This window comes from Parasteatoda tepidariorum, chromosome 6 (genome assembly GCF_982258835.1).
Source record: "Parasteatoda tepidariorum strain Cologne lab strain chromosome 6, Ptep-v5.0, whole genome shotgun sequence".
Taxonomy (NCBI): Eukaryota; Metazoa; Arthropoda; class Arachnida; order Araneae; family Theridiidae; genus Parasteatoda; species Parasteatoda tepidariorum.
Window position 1 is genome coordinate 66,366,351 of NC_141760.1, and position 23,547 is coordinate 66,389,897.

The 23,547-nt window shown below is 27.3% G+C and overlaps 1 protein-coding gene across 3 annotated transcripts in view; it reads right to left on the bottom strand.

Annotated features, from left to right (window-relative positions):
• Positions 1-685: 685 nt before the first annotated feature.
• The window catches only part of LOC107448451 (band 4.1-like protein 4A), a 158,717-nt gene continuing 135,855 nt past the window's right edge, over positions 686-23,547 (bottom strand). Inside the window, exons 8-28 of one of the 3 annotated variants that reach the window (XM_087165986.1) lie at positions 23,289-23,377; positions 22,007-22,070; positions 21,811-21,902; positions 21,623-21,691; positions 20,900-21,024; positions 19,088-19,175; positions 18,899-18,988; positions 17,730-17,873; positions 17,008-17,109; positions 16,863-16,931; positions 15,447-15,527; positions 14,403-14,450; positions 13,291-13,356; positions 11,795-11,860; positions 11,577-11,645; positions 11,428-11,496; positions 9,357-9,566; positions 7,484-7,574; positions 5,908-6,002; positions 5,049-5,160; positions 686-2,395 (exon numbers count right to left, since the gene is read on the bottom strand). In XM_087165986.1, coding sequence (XP_087022112.1) covers positions 2,279-2,395; positions 5,049-5,160; positions 5,908-6,002; positions 7,484-7,574; positions 9,357-9,566; positions 11,428-11,496; positions 11,577-11,645; positions 11,795-11,860; positions 13,291-13,356; positions 14,403-14,450; positions 15,447-15,527; positions 16,863-16,931; positions 17,008-17,109; positions 17,730-17,873; positions 18,899-18,988; positions 19,088-19,175; positions 20,900-21,024; positions 21,623-21,691; positions 21,811-21,902; positions 22,007-22,070; positions 23,289-23,377 — 1,956 coding nt within the window. In that variant the 3' untranslated portion in view covers positions 686-2,278. The remainder of the gene's footprint in view (positions 2,396-5,048; positions 5,161-5,907; positions 6,003-7,483; positions 7,575-9,356; positions 9,567-11,427; positions 11,497-11,576; positions 11,646-11,794; positions 11,861-13,290; positions 13,357-14,402; positions 14,451-15,446; positions 15,528-16,862; positions 16,932-17,007; positions 17,110-17,729; positions 17,874-18,898; positions 18,989-19,087; positions 19,176-20,899; positions 21,025-21,622; positions 21,692-21,810; positions 21,903-22,006; positions 22,071-23,288; positions 23,378-23,547) is intronic. The other 2 variants (XM_087165988.1, XM_087165987.1) reach the window with 2 other exon arrangements.

Here is a 23,547-nt window from a genome sequence, read left to right on the forward strand (position 1 = left end):
AAAAATTCTATCTTTTGAAGAAAAACATATTTAACATGATGAAAAACCCAAATTTTTGCATTTTTTTTTTTTTTTAAAGTTTTATATTTTTAATAAGTATTAATGTTTTAGCTAAGTTTTTACTGATTAAAATATTATTTTGCTGTTTAATTTGGAATATTTATAAATAGAAACAGGGTAGTTATGCAATTTTTAAAATATTCATTTTCAGAGTTTAAAGACTAAAAAAAATTATTTAAATTATTTCTCAATTCTAAGCATGGTTTCAACGAAGGCTTTTGTGCTTCGATTTTGTTTTATTTATTTACCTAAAATAACTTAAAACACAAAATTTTAATTAATTTATATTATTAGAATAATAAAATGATCCTTTAATGTACACATTATTTTCAGCATATTTTAAAGATCTGAAAGTATTTATAAAAATTTTATAGTTGCATATTTTGTCATAGATGGTGGATTACCAATTATCCTATTTTTTTAGTGAAAAAAAAACATACTTATATTGCTGTTATTAGTTGCACGCTTTTGATTTAGATTTGCAGTTTTTACTTATTTGATTACAAATTTCAACCCACTCCCACATACTGATTTTTTTATTCTAAAAATAGGTAGTTTTTATTTATTAAAAATGACTATGCTGTATTTTATCAAACTTTGAACAAGAAGTACATCCACACATACGTTAGATTGTGTTGAACTTTTATTATATATACAAAATGTGGCATTACAAAAGTAAGAAAAACATATATAAATATTTTTACAAAATAACTTAATTCCATATAAACCATTTTATCAAAATATTCAAAATAATTGTTACAAAGTTATTATAAAATGAGGTATTAATGAATAAATGTTTTACAAAAATCGTTTGTGTATGTTTTCAATAAAAACGACATTAACACTGCTATAATTCTAACATCAAGTATGTTTAAAGAAAATTTGTTTTGTTACTGAGAAAAGTTCACATCTAGGTAGTTCTATGTTGAATATTATGAAAAGATACTAAATGCAAAGTTTGGCTTAAAGTGATATAAAATTGATACAAATATCCATATGAAATACTGCAGAGAAACAGATGTAATGCATCAAGTATATCTACATAATAAAATAATTTTCTGTCTTCAGGTATTTCCCCTAAAAGCGTAGTTTATATCCTTGCTTTATAGAAGGAGTTCCTGTATTTTTATTTAACAACTCTACATTGGATTTTATTGTCATTTTATTCCTAAACTATGCTTATTTAAAATTCCACTAGTTAAAATTTAGAATAATGAAAACTGTTATTAGTTTTGATTGCAACTCAAATTAATCTTAATTAAGTGGTGTATCATTCAACTTAATTCTTAATTTAAGAATTGTAGGAAAAATAATTTAAGTGAGATAAATAATTACCATTTGGTAAAAATTTATCATCGATAATTTACTAGGATGGATTTTATATATGCATTTTTTTTTATCAATTTATCCTTCTCTAACAAAATATTTTAATTTTAAAATTTATTTTCCTACAATTGAAAGATATTCATTATTTATTTATTTATTTTTTTTTTTTGATATACAAAACTTTTGACTATGGCAGAATCTGATACTTTCATAATGTTAGCAATGAATTTCTGTTTACACAATCAGCATTCTTCATTATAAATAAGTTTATTAATGAAGAAATTTTACATTTTATTTAAAAACAACTTTTCTTCACAGCTTTGAAAAATTACTAGGTGAAAATTCTATGTCTTGTGAAATTTAGAACTTGTTGCTTTATAATAATAATTTGTGAGAAATATGTATATAATCATTATTTATGGTGCATGAAATCAGTTTATTCTGCATGTAAAATGTTTGATAGAATTTTTACACATTTATGTGATGTTGTTAACATTTGCAATGATTATAATTAACACACATAAACTGGCAGCTATTCAAGCACTACATGTTAAATAAATTATTTGCAAGTTTTTACCAAAAGCATATAGTATGCTTTAAGTTTTAATTGATTTTTTCCCCTTCTAATTTACATATGTACAGTGTTTTTATTTCTAAACACTAAGAATATTTGTATTGTAATATTCAAAACATATATTAAATTCTTCCAATAATATGATATATACAAATAAACACTAAATATTTTCATAATGCAAATAAATCTAAAAAACCATTTTAGACAAATTTACTACAACGTTACAATGTTCAGATCTAGCACAGACTTTGGTTTATCAATAAAAAGCAAAGATAAACATTGAGGATCAAATATTTGGCACTAGTTTTGTAATTGTAATTATAACTCTGTACTCATTTCATGATTGCTTGGAGAAGGTTGTACTTCATTTGACTTTGGAACTTCACCATTTGGTCTTGGAGAATATGGAGTCCAAGATTGGGAAGGTGTTAAAGTCTGAAATGAAATTTAAAAATTATTACAGAAGTTTATTTATATATTTGTCAAAATAAACTCTGTAATTTCATAAGAAAAATTCTGGAAGATTTCACGATAACTCTGGTATTTCTCTACTTATTGGCTACATTATAGTTATTATTTATTATGTTAGGTTGTCTTAAGTAATAATTTAAGTTGTGTTGAATAGTTAGTTATATGTGAAGTATTTATTTTGAATAATGTTTTATTTTTCTAGAAATAAAAACTTAGTTACGAATTAATTAATTAGATTTATTTTTGAACCTTTCTAAAAGAATTGTAGAAATTTTCAAAATAGGCCATGCTATGGTGCCGCATATTGCCAATTATTGGTGACGGCCTTTTTCGAGCAGTAGCATATATATGAATTATAAGACACTCAGACTCGAGAAGTGCATGAGGAAATAGTACAGCAGGTAATGGTGCAGTGGGATGAGTTTTCTATCTTATCTCACGACAATTTTCATACTTCTGCAGCCCACTATGCTGAAATATCTTAAACTCATACTTACGGTAGTTTGTGTGATTTAATGACACTGCCAGACGTATTTTAAATTATTATAAAACTTCGAAGAAATTTGACTATATCACAATTATTTCTTGAAAATAGTTAAAATTAAAATCCATTTCTGCAGAAGCAAAGCTGTGGCCAACAGTTATATATTGTTTAAAGCTAATTAAGCTGTAAGGATTGGAAGAGGGGTTTTGAAGAATTAGAATATTTAAATACAATTGTACTGTTATGCCACAATGGGCATTACAAATTTTCTAGCTTTGAAAATTTCTTTAATTTCTTAAAATTATTTTTTTAGTCATTCTTAATCAAATTATAAGTAAATTAAATCAATTAGTTAATTTTTATTTAAAGCAAACATAAAATATTTTATTCGTTTCTTATCAATTAATGTAACGGCTAACTTTCTATGTCAATACTAATGTAGACTCATTAATTCACTGCAGCGCCTAATCACAAACAAAAATCTATTTATAACTCTTTATTCTTAAATTTCTTACCTCAGATATGTTTCAGTTACATGGTTATACTTATTCTCACAGTCTTGTTGGCGATTTGTGATCATCAAAGTATTTTGAAACCTAATATTGTTTATGGGAGGTTGGCTTTATTTTTGGCTGTGTAATTCAATAAATTTTATAAATTCATTTCAATAAATTACCAACCATGCATCTCTTCTCATAATTCTAACTGTCTGTTGGGAACAATTCAATGACTTTTTAATTTGGCTTTTGATTATACAGGTCATGGGGGATTTGTCTCCCATGGCCTGTCTTTATTAATATTATTATGCGAAATTTATTATTTAACTTAGAAAGTCTTATTAAAGATATAATAATAATTTGTATCTCAAGCTCTACAAGTATTAAATAAACGTATTATTTTCATTATCTTCCAATCCAGTTTTCTTCTTCAACTGTCATTTTCATTTTTCTGTTTTCTGTCATTTTCATTATTCTGTTTTCATCACAATCTTCAAATAGTCAATTATACCATACACAACTTCCAACCACACCTAATTTCGTCTCAATATGTACTGTGTATTCGGCTTGGTTACCATTAAAGTTCATATGTTGTACAAGATAATTTTGAAGGGTGACTAAGCCGTACACCCAAGGCAGCTAGTTATTATTATCGCTACTGTAACAACAATTGCCTTACATGAAGTTTGAGGCCAAAATCTTGAACTGTTAAAAAGATTCCCTAATCTTTAGTTGCGCCAACATTTTTGAAATTGAGTAACTAAAATAACTATTCACATAAACTTATTTTTAATTAGACCACACTTTCTATTCCATGTTTCAGTTTGTATGTATTCCAAATTCCACAAAACGAAGGTGATTTTAAAAATTAATTTGCTTGATGTGGAAATAGCTCAGGAATCAGGATGATTAAAAAAAATAACAGGGGATATTTGGAGCATTGTTACTAGAAAATTAATCGATCAAAATACACCAAATAGCTGACAAATGTTTTAAAAGACATAAGAAACAAGTTTCTGAAAAAAATACATTAAAATCCATTGAATTGCAATTTAACATCTTCATGAACATGCTAGGCTGAGTAATATCTTTTATATTTGACCCTTTAGTTTTCTAAGTACAAAGCTTTGGATTACCCTTAATTTACCAAATGCAGATTGTACTATCTGGAACTAAAGCTATTTAAATTTAAGAAATGAATGGCTCATTCACTAAATCGCAGACACTTTTTTAAGACCATAAAAAGCAAGTTTCTGAAAAAAATACTATTTAAAATTTTTTTTTAAATCTATAACGTTGTATCCTATCGGTTTCAAGAACTTACATGTTATGCTACTAATTTTCATTGTAATTTTCATTGTAAAGCTTTTGATTACCTTTCATTTACCAAATACAGATTGTACTGCAATTTGGATGGAGGCTTCTTAGAAGATATTTAAGTTTAAGTAATTAATGATTTATAAATGATAACATTAATGATATTTAATATTAATTGGATTGAGATGTCAGCACATATGATAGGTATTCAAAATGTAACTAAGGTTAATTTTTTTTTTCAGTCAAATATTTAAAAAAAATTCTACATTGGAATTAAATTTTATGAAGGTAATTTGTTTTAATACTTATAAATATTTACCTTTGGATACTGTTTTGTTAAATTATCATTTTGAAATGTAACTCTATGTGTCATCGTAGGCATTGTCACTAGTGATTTTTGCGAAGTTGGGAAAAAATGACCGTTCACAAGCCTGAAAATAATATAATAATAAATAAAAATATAATAAATAATAATTTTACAAATTAAAAATAAAATTAACACAATTTTTAAACAATATAACGTTTTTCTTTTCTCTTTACTACAGGCTTCATAGTGATTAAAAGGAAAAAAAATCAGAACATTTTTCAAAAAAATCAGGACATTTTTTGGAACAGTATACTACTTTTGCAAGTGGCAAACTAATCACAGTATAATTTTCTCTATTTAAGTGTAATGAAAGCTAATTTTATTGCAAAAGAATAATAAACCATTTTTAATTACAGAGTTACTTTGCTTAAACCAGAATTACTTATTACTTTGTTTTAACAGCCTAATGTATAATTTTATCAATACTAAAGGACTCAAAATAGCAACAACAAAAAAAAGTTACTAGAATCAATTAGTTAATACACTCTCATACCAATATATAATTTAAATTCGTAATAAAATTCATTTGTAATAAATTTCTGCTTTAAAATTCAAATAATTTTAAAGCAGGGTTTCAAAAATATTGAAAGTAAAACAAAAATTTTGATTAGTTAATTTTAGTGATTTTTAACAAAAAAAAATCGTTATCTAAATTCTCTGTTTAAAAAATTTTAAATTTAAAGATTCCATTAATCTATCATATAAACTGTACACAATAATAACACATTAATGTACTCGTGAAAAACAAGTGTTTTAAAAGTGGGACAAAATTTGATTTATCTAAATTGATACTGTTGTTTTTGCTTCTTACCTGATGTTTTTAGACATGTGATTTGGTGTTGTGTTATTGATATTTCCTTGACCATCTGGTATTCTCCCATTCATGTTAGAATCAAAAACTTGCTGCTGAAATTCCAATATAAATAAACAAATTTAGTCATGCATAAGGCAATAATTATTTCATTAAAGCTTGTAAGTTCATCATGATAATATATTTATAAAAAGCTGCAACTTGAGTAAAAAGATTATTGTAAGAACATATAAAGCCTTTGTTATAATTTTTTTATTTAATTATAAAACATCAATAAAGCACAAATGATTTTTTCTGCTTTATTCAAGTTGTTTTTTGCTTTAGTCTTCTGAGCAGAAACCCTTTACCTATTCCTTTATTGGAAAATTTGATTTATTTTAGCCTTTTGTTACAGAGAACGAAATTTATCCAGGCTACAAAAATGGGTTTTTAGTAAGATTTTATGGACTTCTTTTTGGTAAATATATATTTTTTGGAAGTTATCAAGAAATGTATAAATTTAAATCTTAAGTAAAACATTGTTTAGAGGGTCACTTGATTCAGCAATACATTATATTTTTATACATTCTCTATGAATATGCTACTGCCTGATTAGTATCTTAAAATATGATTTGTATTTTAACCCTTTATGGCTGATGCAATTGAGAAAATGTGTATGCATGCATTTCTATGTAATCAATCTTTCTGATTAAAACTATGTGGGTCAAAATGTAGTTATAAATGGGCAATGTATTTTAAACATTTCAACTTCACATCTAATTTAGAGATACTACAAATTAATATAAATAAAAGGGTGCCGGTTAAATGGAATATTTTGTAAATATAAAAAAAAAAAATTTTTAAAGAAATTTTGTTTAATTTCTTAAACAGATTGTTAAAAGTATGTAAAGATTTTTAAACCTGTGTTATTTATTCACTTCATTAATTTTTTTAATTACTTTTATGCTCACGAGCCCCTGGTGCTTTTTTTGCAATAAGTCAAATTTGATTAGTAAGTAGTATGATATTATTAATAAATAGTAATCATATGATTCTATTTCTCTTATAATTCTATTAAGATGTATTAGTGAACATAAATAATTTTCCTTAGTAATCATTTTTTTCAAAACAATATTTAAAGTATATTGTTATAACATATATTGTACTAATAATTAGGTTATTTAAAATTATGGTTATAATAAAGAAGTAACTCTTTTAGTTTTAAACTCTTAATTTAGAAAATATTCAAAATCAACACATTAATTTCAGAGTTCAATAAGAAAATAAACATTAAATTTGTGATCTAAAAATAATGTTTTACAGGGAAACAATAACTATAAGATTTTTATCAATTTTATGTCGAAAACACAAAACTTTATTCTACCTTATTTTCCAGCCAATAAAAATTTTCTGACAAGAATAGAAAACTGGGACACCATCATTAGACTTTTATATATAGTTAGATATTACAAATAATTTGAAAAGAAAAGTTTTTAAATGGGATCAAAATCAAATATTAATGTAGAATTGTAAATACTATTTCTTATTTATGCCTTGTTAAGAATTTATATTCATTAACTGTACTAAGTACACTTACCTGAGATCTGTTTAAGGGAGAAGACTTATTAGTCCCCCAATCTTTTGTTTGCCTTTGACTTAAATTATTCTGCAGAAATTCATTTTTGTATCTGAAAAAAAAAAATTTTTTATGATAAATATAGTTTATAAGTGCATTTTACCTAAGAACAAAAAAAAATTATGCATAAAATTTGTTTCAATTTCATTTGATTAATTAAAAGTTAATAAATAATTGTTTTTACACTATACAATAAAAGTAACATAATAATGTTTTGAAAATACCATTTTTAAAGACGTTTTGTTTATTTGAAGTCTTATGTTTACCAAATTAAAATTCCTTTTAAAAAATGCTGAGTAAATCAAGGAAATTTGCTTTGTTTTCTGCTTTATAATTGAAAGCAGTAAACAAAACTTTATATTCTCATCTTTAATTATAAATAAAATACTTTAGTTCTTTGATTATTTTCACTAATTCAAACCTTTATTTTCAATTTAAAAATAAGTTGAAAATTAACGATATTTAAATTTTTCTATTGCTTCATTCAAAAAAATTTTTACTGTTATAATAAACAAACTATAACTTCTGAAATTGCGAGAGTAGTTTTTTGCGATATTAAATTTCATTTAAAATCACAAATGTTAAAATTTTTATTAAAACCTATACACGTTTCAGTGTCATAATGGTACAAGTTCATCAATAGAATAAATGAAAGGGATGGTAAAACAGAGATGCTTGAATCTGATGGATCATCATTCATGAATGTGTTTCATACAGTGACCTGGATTTTTGGCAGAGTTTCTACATAATTAAAAAAAAACAAAAATTCTATAGTTAATGATCTAGCTGTCGTACTATATTTTTCAAATATTTGCAAATCATAATTTTTAAAAATTTCTATCAATTTAATGTTTTACCTTTAACTTTATATGTATCTCTTTAGTGTGACATAACCTCTGACGGATTAAATATATTATATTTTATTGTCCCTGCCATTTATCCAACTGAAGAATGTGTACCATTGTTATACCAAAATGCTTAGGTGTACCAGAATAGGTGTTCAATAATTTTACTTTATACTCACCTTTTTTTTTACATTAATTCCTTAAGTTTATTTTAAACCATACAAAAACAACGAATTCATGGTTATACCAATGCACAAACGCAAGCTATAATTAAAAAGAGCCAAATGTCACTTTCGACTACGTTCCCAAAGATAAGTTGGCTGTGCATGGATTACGAAATGCATCAATTGTGATGGTATGATTTCCCAAAAAGAATAGCTTTCACTTATGATTGATGTGAAACGATTGATTCTGTTTCTGATCTATTTAGAGGATAATCATATTGCTTTCAAAAAGACTCAGTGCCCACCCATAAATCAAAAAAGGCCCAAACATGATTCAGAAGAAATTTGTCTGATTTCATCAGTTCAGTAGAATTTCTTCACCAGATTTAAATCCATTTGATTACTTTATCCAAGGCTATATGCTCTCAAAGACTGAGAGTATAAGAGAACTAACTGTCGAAAAAGAACGTTTCATTAAGTTCCAGAAGAAGCAGATAGTGCCAGGAGATTTTGAATCGCTTGCATAAAGTGATAAATGAAAATGGGAAACAATTTGAGCTTTCATAAAATAAATTAGTCAATTGTAGCACAAAGCTGTATAAATTAATAAAAACATATTTTGTAATATTTTTCTTTTCTGTTACCTTTACTTTAGGGACACTTATTTTGATACACCCTGTAGGATTTAATAAAAATTTTACCATTTGTGATTTGAAACGTTTTTAATGAAATTTAATAACATACGGTTAGCAGAAATCCAACTACAGTTTAATCATCACCTTCTGTTGTCAGAGAAAAAAAATAAACTAATAGTAGTATTCTTACTTTTCTTTAAAACTGTTAGTTTTTATGTGGTTTAAATTGTGAGAAAGTTCTTTTGGGACATGCACCAACTCAGGTTGATTCTCATTCTTCTCTTCTATGTCCACTAATCTTTGACTTTGTGACAAAAAAGTAGTTTGTTCAGATGTGTAGGGTGGTGGGGGACCTGGATCTTCTAAAGACTGTGATTTATGTAAATTGCTATTAAAAGATCTAAATAGACAATAAAATGCCATTAGAATAAAGCTTTAAGAAAAAGAACATAAGTAAAACAGTAAAAGATAAAAAGGGCATCTGTTTTTTGTCTATAAAACAATTTTCCACAAAAGAGGGGGGAAATGAGTTTGAAATGAAGTGTACTTTTTTATTTATTTATTGCGAGAAAATAAAAATAAATGGAAAGTGATGGTTGTCACTATGGAGTCAGGAATTTGTAATGGAATTAATTACAAATTTAAAAGACATACTTTTGAATGTTATTAATAACTTTTGAAAACTAATACTGAGTATTTTTTTTTTTTTTCAAAATTTATGACTGGAGTTATCATTTTCAAATTATATGTGTCAAAACCATATACAACACTAAATTTTAAAATAATTTTTTTAAAGAAATAGTGAAGTAACAGTTAAAGGAAGATGTACATTGACTATTTGTTACAAATAAAAATTAAACAAGTATGGTGTCGTCACTACTTGCTGAAATTACTTTTTTTTTCATTATTTCATGTTAAACCTATCTCACAACAGTGATTCTGCTAAACTGAAAATTTCGCATTTCTTGGTTCCCTTTTTGTTAAAAGTGGGTCTCTATTTTAAATATGAGTTCCTAACATCTTTATTCATCTATTATTGTTTACATTCATAATGTTATCTTATCCATTTATAAACAAAACAAAGAATTTTTAGAAGAGTGGTATTTGAACTATCAAGACTTTTAATTAGGGCTGATCAAAATTAAAACACATCGTATATATAATTTGATTTTAATTTTGCCTACATAAAATTTTAGTGTAACTTGTATTATATTTGTTTTAAATATGCTAAATGACATTAGAATTCTTTCTTCTTCAATTTTTCATTCGAATGACAACTATTAATTAGCACAGAACCAAAATTAATGAAAAAAATTTCTTTGTAGATTTAATATGAAGTCATCAACAAGGTATCTTTATTTGAATTTTAAAATTTTTGCTTGCATTCTGTTTTTTTGCTTTAAAAATTGATCTTGTTTATGCAAAGTAATTATTATATCCAAAAATAATGTATTGTAATGAGTATATTTTTCTGAAGTGATTAGCTTTTAAGAGCTTTGATAGCTATACTTGATGCTGATAACAAGTTTTTTATATTATTATATGCCAAATAAATCCTTTATTTTTTGTAAAATGAGAGTTTACTTACAGAAAAGTTGTTGTTTACAGTAGAAAATTTTGCAAATGAGTTTAAAATAGTTACATTTTTATATTTAAAAAGCTAAATTAATTTGTCAAAGAACTGAATCTATTACTTGAACAAAACACTTAGTGTAAAGAAAATATTAAAAAAATAATAAAAAGAAAATTTAGATTCCTTATTTCAGTTTAGAATGATTTATTCATTTTTACTATCATCACTTTTTAATAGCAATTATATATCATAATCATTTTTCAATAGTAATGATAGGATTCAGCTGGCACATACATGCAATGTCTTAAAATGAAGTATGAGTATTATAATTTTAAATATCTATTCATATATATTTAAATTCTATAATCTATTTATAACTCTTATCGACCTATTTATATTATTTGATATTCATGTAAATCTTGGGAATGTTAAAAAAAATACTGAAACAAATAAAAAAATTATGTTGCATTATAAAACTTTTTTAAATTTTTTTCTCCAAAAAAAAATCAATAAATTATGAAAATGTTTTAAATGAATAAATTTTAAAATAATTTAATTCCCTTCACTGTATAGTAGGGGAATTTTTTTTTAAAAATCTCTTAGTAAATGTAGTTATTATTCTTATTTTAGTCAATATTCATGATTAAATTTTAGTATTTTATCACAATTTTACTAATACTTTGCTTACCTTGAATGATTTTTCGAAAGTTGACCTTGGCTGGATGAATACCTCATTTTGAAAAGTCGGCTATCAGCTCTGAAATTATTATCAATATTAAGTCCACATAAATTATTTACACAACAGTAAATGTTTTTAATAAAATAGAAAATACTTACTGAACTTTTGTATACTTTATGTCTTTCTTTTCTTCTTCTGTTAAAGTGCTTGGATCAATCAAGTTGTAGCTAAATTTATAATATAAAAATAAATTAGTTTTAGGATTAATTTCAATAATACTTGTGAAAAATGTTTTAGAGTAGTTCTTAAATTAGCAGAATTTTAGCTTATTTGAAAAATTTATAATACACTATGTAGTTAATAATATTATTCTTACTCAATATATTGTTTCACTTCTTGAGGTATAATAGAAGATTTGCTGTCTGGAGACCTCGATCGATGTCTAAAATTTAGAAAAAGAATGGGAAATGTTAATTTTACTGTGCCTTAATTATTCTAAATTTAATTTAGTTTGAGACTGATCTATAATGTAAATTATTTAATTCTGATCTTTTGATCACATGTGATGCACTTAATATTGATAATTTAATTGCTTTTGACTACTGAAAGTATTGTTTCTAATGTTGTGAGTTCTAATTCACTTTATATATGTAAAATGCTAAAAAAAAGAAAGAAAAGAAACGGACACTCCTGAATAACTTTTAATCTAATGATCAGATCTTCATGTTCTAGGACTCAATCTTCAGTTCAAAGGGAGTGACCTCTATGCTAAATAATTAGTGCAGACGACATTTTAAGTTACGAAATCAAGTACAAAAACTAGTTTTTTCTGAATAAACACAACTTTTTTCTAAATTCCGTTACTCGGAAACTATTTTATCGATTACACTCAAATTTTGTATTTGGCATGTAAAATTCTTTAAAATTATGCAGAAAATTTTATACCTTACAGTTCAAAATTTTTTTGACTGTTATTAAATAAAATAATATAAAAATATTTACTAAAAGTTATTTTTTTGATTGGAATTATCTTTGGACAAACGAATTTTATAATTAGGTGCAAAATGTTTTCAATTCGCTTAAAAAGTCTTCAAAATGTGGCGATCTATGTAAAATTAAAAAATAAAATCAACATAAGAGGTCTAAATTTTTGGACAGTTTTCGTATTGGAACCATATTTACCAGATAGCAACTATATTTTGGGGGTCAGATATCCACGCCCGGGGGGGGGAAGCGTGTTTATTAAGAAAAAATGCATTTTTGTGTCTGATTTTGTAACTTAAAATATCGTCTAACTAATTAACATATTTGAAGTAACACCATCGAACCAAAATGATTGAGTCCTAAAACATATAGATCCGATCATTAGATCAAAAGTTATTCAGCGTAATCGATTGTTTTTTGTTTTTGCACATTATACATATTGAGAGACTGGTGTTGAGCGTGTCACAGTACAAATTACGCTGCTATACACTAAAAAAATGACAAAATAAAAATATACAATAAAAATACATGACAAATGTTCGTAAAATTATGCTAAAAATAAGATTTGTAATTTGTATGTAATTAATTCAATGCAACTATATATACATTGTAATTTATGATATGTAATTAAATAAGTATTAGAACATAATATTCTTCTGAGAAATATTATATCGCATTAATAACTATTAAAGTTTAATCAAAAAAATTTCTTTTTTTTTTTTTAAATATACAAAATTTTAATTGTTGATTAAGCTATTTTTGCAGCTTGTTTAATTTTCAAAGTTGATATGAACATGAACTAACTAATATACTAACTTAGAAAATGCTAAAAATAAAAATAAAAATTTATTGCAATCAAATATGTTTGAACTATTCTTAATATATTACCTTCTGTGTCTTCTTCGTTGATGATAGTTGGATTCTGATTCTGTTTCCAATCCAGAATTCAAATACCTAATTAACAACAAAAAATAAATGAATAAAATGTGAAATATTTGTCATAATTTTGAAATTTAAAATTGAATTTTTTATTGTGATATCTTTTTATGGATTGTGTTAAAAAATTCTCAAACGAAAAATTTTTACCAATGGCCTGAGGTACTTTTAAAATAGCAGAGGAAAAGTTTTTGGAACTAGGATTCTAAATCTGTTTCTAATCCAGAATTCAAATACCTCATTAATAACAAAAAAAATAAGTGAATAAAATGTGAAATATTTGTCATAATTTTGAAATTTAAAATTGAATTTTTTATTGTGATATCTTTTTATGGATTGTGTTAAAAAATTCTCAAACGAAAAATTTTTACCAATGGCCTGAGGTACTCTTAAAATAGCAGAGGAAAAGTTTTTGGAACTAGGATTCTAAATCTGTTTCTAATCCAGAATTCAAATACCTCATTAATAACAAAAAAATAAGTGAATAAAATGTGAAATATTTGTCATAATTTTGAAATTTAAAATTGAATTTTTTATTGTGATATCTTTTTATGGATTGTGTTAAAAAATTCTCAAACGAAAAATTTTTACCAATGGCCTGAGGTACTTTTAAAATAGCAGAGGAAAAGTTTTTGGAACTAGGATTCTGATTCTGTTTCTAATCCAAAATTCAAATACCTAATTAATAACAAAAAAATAAATGAATAAAATGTGAAATATTTGTCATAATTTTAAAATTGAATTTTTTATTGGGATATCTTTTTATATCTTGTGTTAAAAATTTTCAAACAAAAAATTTTTACCAATGAACTAAGGCACTTTTAAAATAGTATAGGAAAAGTTTTTTGAACTAGCATTAATAATAATTTTTCAAAATAATTATAATTTTTTTCTTAGGGGCAAAGCTGATTTCCTTTGCAAGTTTTTTTCAGAAATGATGGTATAAGTGTCAGTGATAGACAGCAAATATAGGGACAAATAGCATCCATAGGCTTCATGAAATTAATGCAAAATAATAACTTGAGTATGAAGAATGATTTAAATTGAATACTGGAAATTCTTACCCACTTCTCCTTTTTGACAAATTTCTTACAACTGCTGCTTGCGTTGTTCTAAGAATGCAAAATAAGAAAAACCAATTAGAATTATTAATTTATTGTAAATGTTTAAATTACTATATATATTAGAATTTTAATTTGCTTTCAGATTGATTAAAATAATTTCCCTTTTTTTTTTACCAATAAGTTAAGATTTCAATATTAACGCGGTCAAGAAAAATTATTGTTATAATAAAGGGTGAATATATATGGAACAGATAAATACACTAGACAACATTTGGAAACGCTAATTCTAGCAACCATAGTTGAGCACACATCATTTCTTAATGAAACGGCGATTCGTCGAATACTGGATTTTACTTCTCGAGTTCTAAATATAATGTCAAAAATTTTGGTAACATATTAAATCATAACTTCGATAGTACACATTTACTGAAATCTGAATAATGTAACCGGCTATCTCTTTGCAGTTTACTATGGTACAACTGGGATGGAATCATTATTTTAATATCACTGCCTTAAATGATCAAGACAATAGTTGGAAAAAATGAGATCATGATATATATACATAATCATACACTAATTAACATGATTCAAAAATTATCAAGTCTTCTAAATTCCAGTTGTATCTAAAAGTATTTGATTTTGTCTTTTTTGGAAATATATCAACGCGACAACTATTCAAATTAATAATGAGGTTGTATTAATATTGCGCGATCGTTATTGACAACTCTTTCTTTATTTTTATGATTACCAGAGTACAAACAAATCTCAATATATATATATATATATATATATATATATATTAATTCTTGCATATGGCATCATCTAATGGAATGCAATATTTTAAAGCCTATCTTAGAATCAAAACTAGAAAAAGCAAATCTATGATCTTCTATCTATCACTCTCTATATATCTCTACAAATCTATCGTTATCTATCACTCTCTCATCAGCATATAGATTATTAATTAAATTATAAGGTATAAATTAACTACGTTTTAATATCTATAGTGGTATGAATTTAGTTGTTTATATTTGATCGCATTACCTTGCTTGTATCTGTTCTTGCTGTCTTTGAATTTCTCTCCATTGCTCTTCAGAATCAACCAACTCATACGTGCTTCCATGCCTGAAAGAAATTCCATGATATTTATTTATTTTATTACCGTCGTTGAACAGCTAACCCAATTTTTGAGTTTGCGACTACCATTGTTCAACTCCGTAGCCTTATAATTTTGAACTCAATCCAGATGTAAAAGAACTCCTAATGTCATGTATTGGGAAAAATTCGCCTTCGTGGAGGACTTTTTGATGGAACTAACCAGTATTTGCTTTATATGAAGAAGAAAACCACGAGAACCTCCCACAGTTAACCTGGCGGCAAGGAGACTCTAACCCATGATCCGTTTACCACTGAGAATATTTTGCGTCAGCACTGTGATCGGTGCGATCTGGGTGCGTAATTCGTGTCGACCAGCCTTCACTAGGATTCGAACCCTCTATCCCCTAGCCACCGTGGGTCTTATGATTTTGTTGTTGTTGTTGTTAATTTACGTCGCACTAGAGCTGCACAATGGGCTATTGGCGACGGTCTGGGAAACATCCCGGAGGATGATCCGAAGACATGCCATCACAATTTTGATCCTCTGCGGAGGGGATGGCACCCCCGCTTTGGTAGCCCGACGACCTGCGCGCGAAGTCGAGCACTTTACGGTAGCACAGTTTAACGAGGACCAATACCGCACACCCTCGGTCCCTACGCAGACTGATCCAAGTGGTCACCCACCCGCACACTGACCGCAGTCAGTGATGCTTGACTTCGGTGATCTGCTGGGAACCGTGTCTTAACGATCAGTCCACTGCGGGACTCTTATGATTTTATTTAATAAAATAAGAATGAACCTAAGGCTACTGTTGTTGTAGTTAATTTACGTCACACTAGAGCTGCACAATGGGCTATTGGCGACGGTCTAGGAAACATCCCTGAGGATGATCCGAAGACAAGCCATCACAATTTTGATCCTCTGCAGAGGGGATTGCACCCCCGCTTCGGTAGCCCAACGACCTGCACGCAAAGTCGAGCACTTTACGGTAGAACAGTTTAACGAGGACCCATACCGCACACCCTCGGTCCCTAAACAGACTGATCCAAGTGGTCTCCCACTCGCACACTGACCGTAGCCAGTGATGCTTGACTTCGGTGATCTTCTGGGAACCGTGTCTTAACAATCAGTCCACCGCGGGACCGAAGCAGGACCTATGGCTACTGATAATCCATTAAGTTAAAAATAATCCACTGTTGAAGAAAAAAAAAAGTCACGAGCCCGCCCTTTTGTTTTTAAATTTCAGTGTTTAATATTTACCTATGATAATTGCAAGGATTATTCTCTGATTTATAAATCATATTTTTTTTTTTATTCATAACATTTAAGAAAATTTACATGATGATTTAAGGTTTACTTACTTCTTTCTCCTACTGTGTCGCCTATGTCTTTGCTGTGGCTCTGAATCACTTCCATCTCCTGACTGAGACCTATTTCATAGCAATAGTCTTAGACTTCACGTAAAAATGAATTGTTATAATAGTACTAATATTTGCAAACATTTACCCGTGTCTCCTATGACTTTGTCGAGAAGATTTGGACGATTTTGAACCTCTGGATGTTTTTGAAACCTCGCTTTCATTGTCTGACTGTCTTCTGCTATGGTGTCTAAAAAGAAAAAAAAGAGCATTTTTACTTAGTCATCGCAAAAATGAGACAAACGCGTTTTCGCTGACGGTTACTCAACCGCCAAAGTTAAGCTTATTTTTACAACAGTGTATCTTACTGTTTAGTATTTTATTCATTTATTTTTTTGCCCAATTTTCATGAATATTGCGCAATTTTCTAGTATTGGCGGTCGAAATGGGCTACAGGTGGCATAGAGCAAAACTCTCTACACCTATGGCAACACTTCTTTCACCATTAGCGTGTGGAGAGTCATAGAAGAAGGAAGTGCGTTAGCTTCTGTCTTGATTTTCAAATAGATTAAAATCTTTTAAGTTAGGAAACTATATGGAACTGAAAACTACATTAAACATAGTTCTAAGAGAAAGCGTCATGGAAATTTTTATAAATATTTTTAACAATTAAATACAAAAAATATCAAGAAAAGGAAAAATATCGTAGGATATTCCTATACAACTGAAAAGGGGAGGAGAGAGAAGGGGGAAGGGTCAAAGGCATGGAACCGGTCTTCTCCCCAGATGGCGTATTCGAGCGTTGCGATCGCCTGTATCTGATATTATATTCAGCAGCATTTAAATTTTGTAAAATACTATTTCACTTACTTCCTTTTTCTGTAATCGCAACTATTTGTACTTTCTATGGATCCAGTTCTGCCATGAAGAGGATATCTACGGGAGGGCAGTGCTCCCGCACTTCTCACTGATCTCGGAGATGGATTGGTGCAACTGGAGTATAAACCTCTCGAACTAGAATCAAAACGAATAAATTATTTTTTGCTTTCATATTGGTACTTTAAAATATGATTTAGCCACTCTTATCCGCAGGCATTAAAACGATATTAAGGGGTAAAATAAAATGTCATCACATTAAAATGTTATTATTATCGGAAAAACTCATCAGCTATTGTCCAATTTCTTACTTTTAAATGCGCTTGTAAAGATTCGCTTGTCAGTCAAGGAAAAGGAATATAAAGCCAAATCATTAGAATCAGATGGGGAAAAAATACAATTTTTTAATATTAAATAAATTATTATTTAATTGTTCCTTTTTTGTTTTATCTCAGTTAACATTTAAAAGCTGTTATTATAAATAGTAATATTAATTCGTTGATTACACTCTCACTTATTTTTGTGTTAACTCTTAATTGAAATGGTGAAAAAAAGATTCTAAATAAAGAATAAATACAATAGAAATAAATTTAAAAAATGTGCAACCATTTTGATAGTAGAAAGCCATTCTTTTCGTTTCACCACCAGACAAAAATATTTTCGAGAAACTATATCATCAAAATGACGCGAGCATTTAATCAAGACTTTCTGATAAATATTCACTAACTTCAAGCTTATGTGCATCACAGTAAATTGTTCTTAACAATTCTATTAAATAAATTCGGTAGGTACTTGGTTTGAATTGCTCGGGGAATAGAACCTGGCATAAGTGATTTGGGTACGAATCTCAAAGATGACGTTTACTGCTTCCGACGACAGCGTTGACATAAACTTTCTTCAGCCGCAGATAAGATATAATAGTTTTCAATCGTTAGGCAACTATATGTTTTACTTGAATTACACTTTTACTTGAAATGCCCGAAAGCAATTGTCATGCAGGATGCTTGACTAAAGAATCTCCGTGCTTTATGAAGTGTGTTTAAAATAAAGCTACGGAATTTTATTGAGTATCATGTATCATCCACTCAACGTTTGCCAGTAAATAATGGCTTCTTAACGATGATTGTAAATAAAAAGAACATCAATCGATCTTTTTCACTTACCCAAGTCTCGGATCGTCCCATGGTGCTGGTACCACTTTATATGGAGATGGTACGACTGTGGGCACTGAAGTAGATCTATGGAGAGCTGGGCTAAAATTCGAAAAGTATTGACGAATAAAGCAATTTTATTTAAAAATCAAACGATGTAAAATGACGTATTTTTTAAATTTAATTCTATTAAATACTTACATCATAATGGGATGTGGTGGCAATGGGGACATGATGTTAGTGGGTTCCAGAATATGTTTAACTCCTTCTTCTTTAGATTGTGTTCCAGCTTTGAAAAGAAAACAAATGCATTATTATTATTTTTCCCAAAGATGTATTTTAACCCTTTCGGTGGGCACAGCAAATTTTGACTAAAACTTTAGACAGGCAACCTATTAGCTACTGTGCTTATAGATTATAAAATTTTAATAAATACTTGAACTCTATGTTCTTTAAAAAATAGTGGTTGCTATGAAACAGTGGACCTTCAGAAGCAAATAGTTTTACATTTTTAGTTGCTTGCAATACTTTTGGAATAAGTGTTGCTAGACTGGTTAAATGCAGGATATTTTTAAAATATCTAACCACGATGTGAAGACTGTAAGAGGTGGCATAAAAACGTGACTTAGACAAAAGAACTGGGATCACAAATTCGAAAGGCAACTTCTGAACAGAGTCGTCGCGTTGTATGAAAAAATAAAGAGCAAAAAATTACACTTAATAAAAAATATTCAACCCAAAGTATAAAAGCACGTTTATCAGTGCAACTTTTTATGTTTAAATGCATGTTTATCAAAGTAACTTTTTACGCAAAATCTCTCACATGAAAAAAAAAAAGCTTTTTTAATAAAACAAAGGAAAAAATTGCCGTAACAATAAAAAAAACGTAACTATTATTTCTAGGAAACTATTTTATCTACTCCTTTCAAATTTTGAGTTTTAGCATAAAAAGTCATGCAAATAAGCAGGATATACGCTACACATTATTTGACAATATATTATTTCATTTGATTCACAAACAACGAGTCCCATATAGCGATCATCCTATGCTTTCTCTCTATGTACATCAGGGTCTTGAACACCAGCAGCATTTTATTGAAGTACTATAGATACCAACAGTTGTATTCCTACTTTATTTAAATAACTAAATCTTGCTTTCAAAATGATCTATAAAAATTAATTTGAGATTTTTGTCGTTATGTTGATGTTAAAACTTTCTTTTTTTTTTAATGTGCGTTGAAAATTTTTGATTTTAATAATTTGTATATGCCAGCCAAACTAATTTGTGTAAATAATCAACCCCTAGCACACATAAATCTACATGTTTTTCAAGAAGAGAAAATTAGTTTTTCTAATTTAATTTCAGAAACAAAAGCTGGATAGATGAGAAACAAATTAGAGAGATTTTGCATAGCGTTTATCTTACGTTAACCATAACGTGAAACTTATTTTCTTCCCTTAACCGATACTGCAATTTTTTCGTAAAATTTTGCGCATGCTCTGCAAAACTCAAATAGCGTTAGCAGGAAACAAGTAACGCTATGAAAAATCTCTCTACAATTCTCTAGATGGTTTTAAAGTTTGTCAACAAAAAAAAGAAGAATTTTTTTTTGTGTGTGTATCCGATATGGAGATAAACTGCCGGCTATGATTTTTCTCTAGGAAATTAAAATTTATACATACATATGTTCTAAAAAAATATATATTTTATTGCTTTATAAACTTAGGTTTATATAATTTAATATTAATCCGTAAACTCAATAAAGGAAAACAATATTGTTAACTCATAAACAATTATCTTTACCAAATTTAAGAAATAGTTTCCCTTAAGCAGCATTTTTCTTCAAGCATTCACTTCTGGCTTTTATTGAAATTTGAATAATTGAATTAAAAAGTTTTAATAGCATTTTTGATTAAAAATATTCTTGCAATTGTAACAAAATAATAATAATATTAATAATAATAATAATAATAACAAAAAAGCTTAATTATTATTTCAATAGTTTCACTTACCATCAGCTCCGTCTGGCTGTCCAAGTCTTTTATTAAAACGACGACTAGGAACTCGGACAAAAGTCGGCGGGGGTCTTATTCTGGATTTACTGTTCATTGACTGCGAACTTTTGTCTAACCTATTTCTTCAAAATAAAAAATAATAATTTTAATTATAATAAAGAAATATTGTTGTTTGGTAGATTCAAATTTAGAATTTTGCCCCATTTCGCTTGTTTTAATTACTGCGCTAAAAATATAGTTTATAATTTGCAAGAAAAGAAAATAAGGGAAGGATTAAATCCTTAAAAGTTTTGATTATAATTAAGGATAGATTACACTAAAAGATATACACTAGAAACTTTTAATTAGACTTAAAAAATATCATTTTTTTTTAAGTGAACACAGTTACGAGTTACAAATAATAGCGGTTAAGATTTATTGCTTTTTCATTCACTAAATCTTTGATTTTCAGTATTATTTTAGGGATAAAAGGGATAATATCTTGAATAAAAGTACATCATGTGTGTTAAATAATGCGGGTATATGAATCAATTATTTCGTGCAAACGATATTTTCAATATAGTATTTAATGTAGTACTTCGTGCGTGCAAACGATATTTTGAGCAAAATTTTATATTAAGAGAAGAAAAAAATTATCCCCCTAAAATATATGTATGTAAAATCTAAGAATAATCATGTAATGAGGGCCTTATTTAAATGATAAGTTCCATTTAATCTTACCCATAAAATTTGTTTTCGATGCCAACAATTTTTCCACTTTGTCCAGGAACTTCTCGAACTTGTGTTAATCTGTAACAATAAAAAGTGAATAATTATCCGGAAATTTACTATTCGCAATCACATTTTAATATTAATTATTTTTAAAAAACTTATTTTTAATTTTAACCAATAAATTTAACTTTACTTACTTAAAAAATGCTCTATGGTCTACGCAGCATTTCCACAAGTGTTTACATGCTCTTTTGCTAGGTAGCTCAAAACCATATGTATTCTGTTCATTCTAAAAGAGATAAATTATTTAAGTTTAAATGGTTTGATTTTCTTATGCTTTTTACAGTTCAATTGAGTTCTAATAATTGTTAAGTTAACTATTTAAGTACTTACATTTTTATCTCTAGCTTTTATCATAAAATATTTCCTTTTATAATAAACTTTTGTTATTCTTGGCCTGTAAGAAATGTTATTCATAAATGTATTGATTATATTAAATTTTCAATCTTAACAAGAAAGAAAAAATATAACTACATATGAATATATTACTACTACTATATAAAGAATCTTTTTTTTTTTCCCTAAAGAATCAATAATTTTTTTCTACTAATTAAAACACTCTTTTTCCTTTTCTTTTTTTTCGCTTTTATTAATTTTAAGTTAAACTGGAATAAAATGTCAAATTTGTTAACGGTTTTTGCAATAAAACGATCTCATATAAAAGTAAAAAAAAAATTATTTTCTTCATTTGTAGCTTTGTTCATTTCATGGGTAGAGAATACTTTTCATGTTGTTCATTTAAATAGTTTTTTAAGGCATCTAATATTGCATTGAAAAACTTGGCATTCACATTATCTGTGAAGACATATGTTAAAAACAGCACTCAAATTTTGATAAATTTTCAATCTATTGTTGTAGAACAATTTGTGACTCAAACGGTTTTATTTTGGAAAAAAAACAGCTGATTTTTGGAATCGTTTTCAATTTTTAACAATTGTCTTAAATTCGAAAAAAATAGAGTGAATGTACTACACTACACGCTTTAAAGTTTTAATTTAAACTATTTTAATCACTGAAGATATAAGTTATTATCTGAATTCTTCTGCTTTTAATCTCCGCTTACTTTTTATATTACTGAAGTTACTTTAAAACTTTCTAATGAAAGTTCAAACGAAAACCTTTCTAACAAATGTGAGTGTAGATAATTAGTTTTAAATTTTTTTATGTACACATTGCGTGCATATTAAACCGAATACAAGTACACATTACGAGTAGAGAAATCTAGCGAAGGAAATACTTATAAAGAACTGCATCATTTTGCTCTACAAAAAAATATACTTCTTGATAATGTTGTAGAGTATAGAGAAATCCCCTTTCTTTGCGCAAAAAAAAAAAGTTTGACTTTTTGTGAGTCACTGTCGGTTATTTTTGCAAATTAAATTTAGAATTTTACAAGAAATAAGTTTGGTCTTTAGAATTTTTCCATTAGATTTTCAATATATTTAATTGAAGGCAAATAAAGATTAAATCTTTGTTTTATTAGAAATATTGAGACATAAAGAATTTTTTTCGTTTAATATGCAATTTTAAAAGAAAAAAACACACTATGCAAAAGTAAACAATTATATAATATATCAATTCGATATTAATATTTTTTTAATGATCATTTTCTCACCAGAAATAGTTTCCGACTCTTGTTTTATTCCTCAACACCAGAATACCACTTGGCGTTAATCCTAAATAGTATTCTATGCTGTCTTCTCCCTGAAAAGATTAAGAGAATAATGCGTGTACTAAGTAGTTTGTCAAATTGCTAGACATTTATAAAATAAATTTATTTATGCCGTTAGAATTATTTGAGTTTTACTAAGGAACTTATCATTGTTTAGTAGTAAATAATTTTGTGCAATAAGAAAATAAATTTTGCTAATTAG